Raw genomic sequence first — 8,906 nt, forward strand, 5'->3', positions numbered from 1 at the left:
TGTGTGTGTGTGTGTGTGTATGTGTGTGTATGTGTGTGTATGTGCGTCTGTGTGTGTTGAAAAAAGGGTGGGGAGGGTTGCGTTTGGTTAGTTCGGGGATTGGTGATGTCAACAAAAAGGTTAGATCTATTTAGTTTGTTGGAATAGAGAGAATCAAATTAAAACAGTAACAGTTGATTGAACCTGATAAAAGCAAAATTGACCAACAGAAACAACAGAGGCAGAGAAGAGAAGTAGATTTTACCAGTAGCACCCTCCAAACACCCGCAAAAACGTGTAAAGAGGGGAACCGATAAGGCAGGGAAAAACAGTTGTCGAAAGATAGAAATGGAATTGAGAAAGGTAAAGGTAAATAGAGAGAGAGGGACAAAGAGAGAGAGAGAGAGAGGGATGAGGGGAGACAAAACAGTGGGGGGGGGGGAGATGGGATATACGGGGTATAACAACAAAGCTCGCTTATTCGTATAGTCCAACCAGAGAGATGTACTCGGACCAGGCATTAAAAGGGTTAAATGTGGTCATTCAAAGCACACAGAAAAAACGTGAGCCCTACGTCACCGTAGCAGTGAAGGGGTTAATGTTCTTAGAATAGCTTTCTACCTTAATTCCATCTAGTAATTATGAGCCAATGGATGAAAAAAAAATCATAATAAAGCAATACACGCTCCATGGGTTCGATTGTCGCACGAGAAGATACCGGAACTGTACAAAAACAACGTTGAAATTTTCACTATTCTACCAACTGACGTTCTATCTTTGTGATTCAGGCTATCAGAGACTGAAAGATACAGACCTTAAGCAGAGCGCTCCCTGTCGGGATCAACAGTCAAATGTGAAGACGTGAGATTCAAGGAAAACGTCATGTCATTTACACAAGAACACCGGGCCCAGCTGGAATCACGAGGTTGGACGGTGGTGCCGGCTGTAGTGTCTGAAGCAGACTGTGACAGGCATCAAGCTTATTTCAGGTGCTTTTGTTTGTGTAAAGTTTTGTCGAAATTGGTCAAAAGACTATAGAGTTATTACGTTATAAATAGGTCCTCTTTAGATACCCTGTATTTTTATTATCATTATCATCATTATTATTTTTATATTATTTTACAATTTTAACTCCAGTCTTCTTCAATATCTTAATTAATACTTATTAAATCTGTTTAAAATTTTCAGAGAAGATAGTGCAATCATTTTACAACAAGAGAAACACGTTGAATGTTTTTAGCCTTCGTGGACGTACAGTTGTCAAGGGTCTAAATGCAAAGTGACAGCTTCAGTAACGAGTGTGCTGCCTTCTGGCGTTGTTCACATCTTCACATCGTCGACGCAGGGACTGATTCCAGCCCAAATCATGACACTGCCAAAATTGTTTTGCTTGTCTGAAGCACCTTTAGTTGAGTCTTCTGTTGACTCTGGCCTGTCCATCGTTGCCTTTCCAGTTAAAATTGGGACTCATCTGAAAACATGTACGTATTCCAAATACGACGTGGCCTTCTCGCACAATGCTACGCCTAGTGGAGTCTATGCTGGGTGTGATAGGGCTGCAGTTTTATGCGATAGACTAGACTCCTAGCTCAAGGGTTTCCCTCTTCCAAACGACAAAGAACAATCGTTCCAAAGATTGGATTTCCATTTCTAACTGCTCTCGACTAATCTTGGGTCTGTGTTGGCGGTTGAAATCGATTTTCCTCAAGCGTTGTGTCGAATAAATTCGTCTTCCCTCCGTTTTGTCTTTCTATGTCCAACTCGCTTGGGCCTGTCTGTTTTGGCAGGCAATTGTTGCCAAATGATCTCGTGTCGCACGCACAGTGTCTGCTCTAGTTATACCTTCTTGCGAATGACGAAACTGGAGTGCCGACATGAAGCATTTCATTAATGTGATTTCTCTTGGGTTTATTCAGCAGAAGCATGGAGAATTGGTAAAGAGAAGCCACTTTTTTGGCTCAGTTTGTCAAGCATAATTTTTTGGAGTCAAATTTGAGTGATCATCTCCCGGGTGGCTCTCAGCATAAGTACTAATGTGTCAGATGGTGCAGAGTTTAGTTAGCCTTAGATTGGTATGCTGCATGAGTGGGTAGTACAAAACTTCAACACGATGATTGGGAGATTACATTTTCAAGTTTCTTTTGGACACCACTATATATTTATTTATTTATTTATATATATATTAAGTTGTTCCCGCTTCCGACCCAACATTGAGGATTGCCTTGCTAGTAAGACAACTTCCTGGGCCTCCGGCATAAAAATATTGGGTTTAGGGTGGCCAGTTCCTTTCCACGCCGTCTTTACTTCCCAAACTCGAAGTCAGGTACCCATTACTGCTGGGTGGGCAGGAGGGGGCGAAAAAAATCCGTTTCCGAACCGAGGCCCGAGCCGGACTTTCCGCTTCAGAGACAAGCTCACTAACGGCTGCGCCACCGCAACTGTGTGTATATATATATATATATATTTATATATATATATATATATATATAAATATATATATATATATATATATATATATATATATATAATGATACGATAACAATAATTTAGATAGATAGATAGATAGATAGATAGATAGATAGATAGATAGATAGATAGATATACCCAGAGAGAAAAGAAACGCGAATAAGTAAAGCATAAATAAAACATACTACACTCAACAGAGGTTTGTCATGTGTAAATGAAATTTTAATTTGTCCAATTTACACAGCCATGAGAGTGTCAATAGGTGGCTGTTTTAAAGCAGTTTTAGCCTCACTTTGTTATGTCTGTGACGTTGAAATTGGGACAGAAAATCGGTACCTTGTGTGACCTCCGTTGGCAGCAGTATTTGCTCTGCATCTTCGACCCATACAGTTCATGAGAGAGTTTATTTGTCGACCTGGGATCTGCACCCTTATCTGGTCGACGAGCGAAGCCAATTGAGCAGCTATCTGTGGTGGGGGTTGCAGCTGGTTAAGCTGCATCTGGATAGCGTCCCAAACGTGCTCGATTGCTGTTTGAGTCAGGTGAACGAGCCGTCTGAGGCTAACGATTGATGTTGATCTTCCGAAGAAACTGCTGTGTTATACGGACAGTATGAGGTCTCGCGTCGTTTTGCTGAAAAAAGAAATGTAGATGCTTCCAGAAAAAAGGGCACCACATGAAGTTGGAGTACATGGTCAAGGTTGCGCTGTGCTGTAACCCCTTTTCTTTGTCCATGACCCACTTTCTGGATGAACACTGGTCCACTTCCTTGATTTAGAGCGATGACTCCCCACGTCATGACGTTTGACCGTCTTCAAAGGTCTCTCTCCATGACGTTGGCATCAACGTAGCACGTCAGGTCTGTGTGCCCCACACGGATGCGCCCATTTGACGGATCAACGCAGAATCTGCTCTTGTCGATGAACAGCACCTTGCGTTGTATGCGTACGGGCATGTGTTTGTGTGTGTGTGTGTGTATATATGTGTGGGTATGTGTGTATATTTGTGTGTGTGTATATGTGTGGGTATGTGTGTGTGTTTGTGTATGTGTGTATATGTGTGGGTATGTGTGTGTGTTTATGTGTGTGTGTGTGGGGAGGGGGGGCATCATGGTGAAATTAAGCGCTGGTCAAAACAAAGAAGTCGAAGAAACCTATATCTTACCTCCAATTGGACAATTTTTTCTTTTTTTTTTACTCAACACCTTCTCTATTCATTTTTAAGGCAAATTACATTGTGAAGTTTACTGATATATGTTGATCAAAAGCATACAAAAAATGTAAATTTGCCATTTCCAAGGTCACTACAGCTATGGAAGTCACCACACTTTGGCGGACTTCCTTCAGCCTCCAATATCTCGATTTCTATTCTAGATATATTGGTGTTTTTCAACACAAAGCAATGCAAATGGACAGGCTATAATAAACTCCAAATATCTCCACATGCCCCAAATTTCCACAAATCCACCACGCTGCCCCCTACCCACCTTACATACACAAACTCTCTCTCTCTCTCTCTCTCTCTCTCTCTCTCTCTCTCTCTCTCTCTCTCTCTCTCTCTCTCTCTCTCTCTCTCTCTCTCTCTCTCTTTCTCTCTCTCTCACACACATACACACATAATATATATATATATATATATTTATATATATATATATATATAAATATATATAAATATATATTATATACACAAACATACAAAGAAACAAACAAACACGCATACACACATACGTATAAACATACATAATATACATATAAAAATATACAATTTTGCTAGTGATCTTAGATCAAAGATCCCATATATTTAAGTTTTCCCACATTCTCGATCTTCATTTCTCATTAGACATTGTTGCAAATATTTTAACATCAGTTACCATCCTCAAAGTATTGACCTAAACACTGTAGTCCCACCCACACCTATTGCTTCCACCCATCAGAAAATGGTTGAGCGGCTTTCAGCAATATCCCCAGAGTCGTAATTCTTTGATATGGAATTACAAAAGTGGATACCTGGCTCCAGTATGGGAAGTGAGACTGGCAGCTAAAGACACCTTTGCTCAAGTAAGTAACATTATAGTTAGAGATGTCTTCGTAATATATTGGTCTGTCTGTCATGTTCTTGAGATGGTACAGCGCCGTCCAGGAAAAAGAAATAGACGAAATGCAAACCTCTTTTTTCTATAATATTTTATTTAATATTTTAACCTAAAGCCTCATTGAAGCCCTACTTGTTTTAAGAGATCATCCGCCGCTTATACCCTTTTGGGTGTCTCGGGAAGAAAGAGACGTCTCTCTGTCGCCATCTGGAGAGCTGTTGTCAGGGGGATGCCGTGGGTGGTTAATGTTTCCCTGACTCCATCTATCCAGGTCTTTCTCGGTTGCCCTCTAGCCTTGTTGCCATCGAATTATTTTTTACGTAGGCACGTTTTGCTGGATGTGTGTTGGTAATCGTAGGAGATGTCCGAACCATTTGATTCTTCGGTGTTGGATGTGATGCATGACATCATTTGTGCCCATCATTTCTCGGATTACTAAGTTTCTAATTTTGTCTCGCCTGGTCTTGTTTACTGCTTTTCTAAGGCATCGCATTTCAAATGCTGTAATTCTTTGCTCTAATGTCTTGTTCGTAAGAATTAATTTGTAAACTTTCAAAAAGAAGTTCAATATTGTTCCCTCAAATCAAATTAACCACACTGCTACGGTGAGTAGCTTAAAAGGGGCAAATAAAACCAAACTGTTTCAACCCTTTGCTTTCTTGCCTGCAGATCTGGGGTACGTCTAGACTACTAACCAGCATTGATGCTATTGGCCTGGGCAGACCACCTGAGTCAAGTGGTGAGACGTTCTGGGAGCCAAAGGGCGTCAAGTTTCGATCGAATCAAACAGCAGAGAGGGAAGGTCTGCACGCGTACCAGGTCAGTTTTTGCGGGTGTAAACTAGTTTTAGAGGTTAAGAAAGTTATGGGTAACAGTGTGTTGACAAGTGATTTCTAATTTAAAACTTAACTAAAGCCAAATAAGTTATAGATGTAACGGCCCTTTCAATACTGACACGAGATCTGTCCTAGAAGCCAGTTTCCGTATTCTGTAAAATTAATCGTTTTATTTTACAGACATGGGATTTTGTACATGCATACAGAAACGTGTTTTCCGGTCAACTTAACAGCTGCTGATCTCAATACACTTTAAAATCAGATGTAGCCAGAGGACAAAGACAGGATCATTTCCGCAAGAGTCTTTGAGTGCAGTATTAATTTGTTTCGAGCTCAGTTTCTTTCTAGTACTCAATCGCTTCCCCTTTTGTCCTTCTTTGACTTTACGAAAAGAAATACAAGTTGAATGGTGCTACGTCTGAGAAATAGTGTGGGTGTTCAATGATTACCCACTACCAGTAGTCCAGGATATCGGTGACCTTTCAAGCATTGTGCTCAAGCGCGTTGTCATGATGAAAGACAACTCCTTGCTCAAGCAGACCCGGCTGCTTTCTTCTGACTGCTGGCCACAGCTTCGTCTTAAGAACCATCTTGTAATAATAAGCAGTAACGGTTGTGCCAACGGGAACCGGCCAGTAAAAAATACACTTTTGTGATCGAAAAGCATGAAGTGTATTCGTTTCAAAGCATATCTTGCTTGCGTCAAGCTTTCTTGGGTTGTGGTGATCTTGGGTTTCTCAGCATTCTGCTGATTGTCTTTTCTGTTTTAAACTTCACGAATACACCCATGTTTCATCACCTGTTCTGATTTTTTCTTTTTAAACAAAGTTTCCTTTTACTCTATGAGATCTGCAGGTGCGGCGACTTGAAGACGGGGAAGATTTTGTGCTAGAAATTAATGCAATTCTTAGGTTTGTGGCTGAAGCGGATATGGTCACAGCATTCGTCCGCTAGCTACATCGGATGTAAAAATGCATTGGGATTAAAGTTGTTATGTTCGATAGAAAACCTGGTTCTATAGGTATGTACACAATAACATGTTTACAAAATAAAAATTCTTTATTTTATGAAACAGGGAACCTTACTTCTAGGACAGACCTCGTTCCACCGAATTGAATGTTCATCCCCGTTATGATCTAACCAAATTGGTCAGAGCTTTGAAACTCCATGAATAGACCTGAGTTCAAGAACAACCAGTGGGGGATTTATTCCAGGTCCATGTACTAAGCAGTCCAGCCTGATACGTACTGAGCGCCCAACATACATAGAGCATTATTTTAAAAACGGTTCAATTCCATATAACAGAACGCTATAAAGGGGGGGGGGGGGGGGGTGCAGCTAAAAGTCCCGATTCGGCTCAAAACTATGGATTTCAAGTTGTCGGCATTTTTAACTTCTTCAGAATCTCTTACAACTATTTCATCGCCTAAGAACCCCCTTAAACCGTATTTTCTTCCCATACCGGGCATGTTTCTCACCACCATTTTCTCATAAAGTCAATCTTTTATTTTTCTATATCGTCCGTTTTCTCGAAACGTGGTTTTTCTATATGCTTTTTCATCCAATCTTCATGAAATTTTCACAGAATGAAGAAAAGATGTAATACTAAAACTTCGTTTGATAAAATTTTTGTATATGGAGCAGTTTTTCGTTGGTGGTGTTTGGAGTGTGGATTTTCACGGATTTTTTGCAAACGTGAAAAATTCCAAAAATGTTTCTAGTATGTTCAGGAAAAATTCAATAGACAAATTTGTAGATTTATGGTTTGTCAATATGCATTCAAAAAACAATTTATTTCTGTGAAAAATAAGTGTGATATTAATTACGTAAGACGTGTCAACAAAATCCAATATGGTCGCTGTATCCATGGAAACGAAACGTTTTTTTCAAAATTGAGTGCGGATTTTAAGACCCCTTACTATGCTTGTTATATGTGGGAAATTTGGTAACATTTGATCCACTAATAAGCGAGATAGCCTTCAGCTGTAACCCCCCCCCCCCTTCTTCACACAACAGTAGATTGAACTGTAATCAATAATTTGTACAAGAAATCATAATACATTCAATCACTTCAATCATTTCTTTAGCCTGTGTTGTGTCGGGATCTATTGGGTGGCCGCTATGGTTGCTATTATTAGATTAAGCAGTGATCACCTGTATAGTTTCCCCTTTAACTACACACCCGTGCAAGCTTTCTAATTGGTTCAAATTACCCCTGGCTTAATGATTATGAAATAACCCTATATGTCCTATCATCACTGTGACCATTACATAAAGCACATTGCTGTCGATTATAGCCTGAGTAGTTTCGAAAAAAAATCTTTCTATCCTACATCCGCAGGGAAATGTCAACTTGGAGCATTGCGAGACAGATGACTGGACGTACGAAGTTCTGGAGGGCTCGCACAAACTTTATGACAACTTCATGGAGAGTAGCCAACAATGGCACTGCACTTGTCTAAAGCCTGAACACATCGCCTGGTTTGAGGAGAAAGGTTGCTCCCGTAAACGAGTGACGTGTCCGAAAGGTGGCATGCTCGTGTGTGATGCGAGACTTTTCCGGGCAGACGCAAGACCAACCCGTGGACGTGCCAACTCCGGAAGATGGCGGTTCCTGATATTCGTGTGTATGACTCCAGCCTCGTGGGCCACTGACTCGGACCTAGCGGTGAAAAGAAAAGCGTACGAGAATCTCATGCTCACCACACATTGGCCATCGCAGAAGATCTTACTGTTTCCTGACGACATTGACAAAAAAGAAGCAAGCGACCCGTACCCAGAGTTCACTTTACCGGAGCTAGCGTGTACTGACGAGGCTAAGAAGTTGGCCGGTGTCATGGAGTACAACGACAACGAGAAGGATTCAGAATTTCGTCCAACATGGAATGAAGACAAATGGGGTGCTTTTATTGATGAGTTTTTAACGATGCAACTGACAGTGAATAAGAAGAAAAAATAAGGAACAAAGTCTCACTTAAACCCCAAGGGGGGAAATGAGATTAGCGATGTCCTCTTCACATGGTTTCGTGTATCATGGGGCATAGGAACTGTTTTTAGATAACACCCACTTTTTCTATGATAACTACATGTATTTAGATTGCAGCGTTCAGGAAAACTAAATCGTAATGCTCTGACTACTTTTGAGAGAGTAGCTGTTCCTTGTAAGGCCACTCATTGGGTACACTTATTATTCTGCCATGAGAACACAGCTAAATAGCCTTTTTGAGGGTGGTTTATTTGTGTTGATGTAGCTGTTTGCATGTTGAGGGAACCGGCGTCTGTGGTGTGGGGGTAAGGCTTTTCGCTGTCTCGCTGAAGAGATCGAGTTCGATTCACAAGAGGAAAGGGGGGGGGGGTTATATCGAGCATCTGGGTCTTTTTGCTGGGATGTTGCATCCCTTTCACCCAGGGTTGGCCTTGACAAGAAGGGTCGGAACCCCGACTCCTAAAAGAAGTAAATTGTGTCGATGCATGCATAAAAATAGCTATATTTTTTAAAGAAATGTTGAGGGAATGTTGATGATTGGATTTAC

General features: G+C 40.9%; 1 protein-coding gene across 1 annotated transcript in view; it reads left to right on the plus strand.

Annotated features, from left to right (window-relative positions):
- The window catches only part of LOC101860185, an 11,564-nt gene extending 2,689 nt beyond the window's left edge, over window positions 1-8,875 (plus strand). Inside the window, exons 2-5 of the mRNA XM_005103143.3 lie at window positions 768-968; window positions 4,379-4,502; window positions 5,207-5,356; window positions 7,715-8,875. Coding sequence (XP_005103200.1) covers window positions 862-968; window positions 4,379-4,502; window positions 5,207-5,356; window positions 7,715-8,332 — 999 coding nt within the window. The 5' untranslated portion in view covers window positions 768-861 and the 3' untranslated portion in view covers window positions 8,333-8,875. The remainder of the gene's footprint in view (window positions 1-767; window positions 969-4,378; window positions 4,503-5,206; window positions 5,357-7,714) is intronic.
- Window positions 8,876-8,906: the final 31 nt, after the last annotated feature.

The sequence above is a fragment of the Aplysia californica genome, unplaced genomic scaffold (genome assembly GCF_000002075.1).
Source record: "Aplysia californica isolate F4 #8 unplaced genomic scaffold, AplCal3.0 scaffold00360, whole genome shotgun sequence".
NCBI classification, from domain to species: Eukaryota; Metazoa; Mollusca; class Gastropoda; order Aplysiida; family Aplysiidae; genus Aplysia; species Aplysia californica.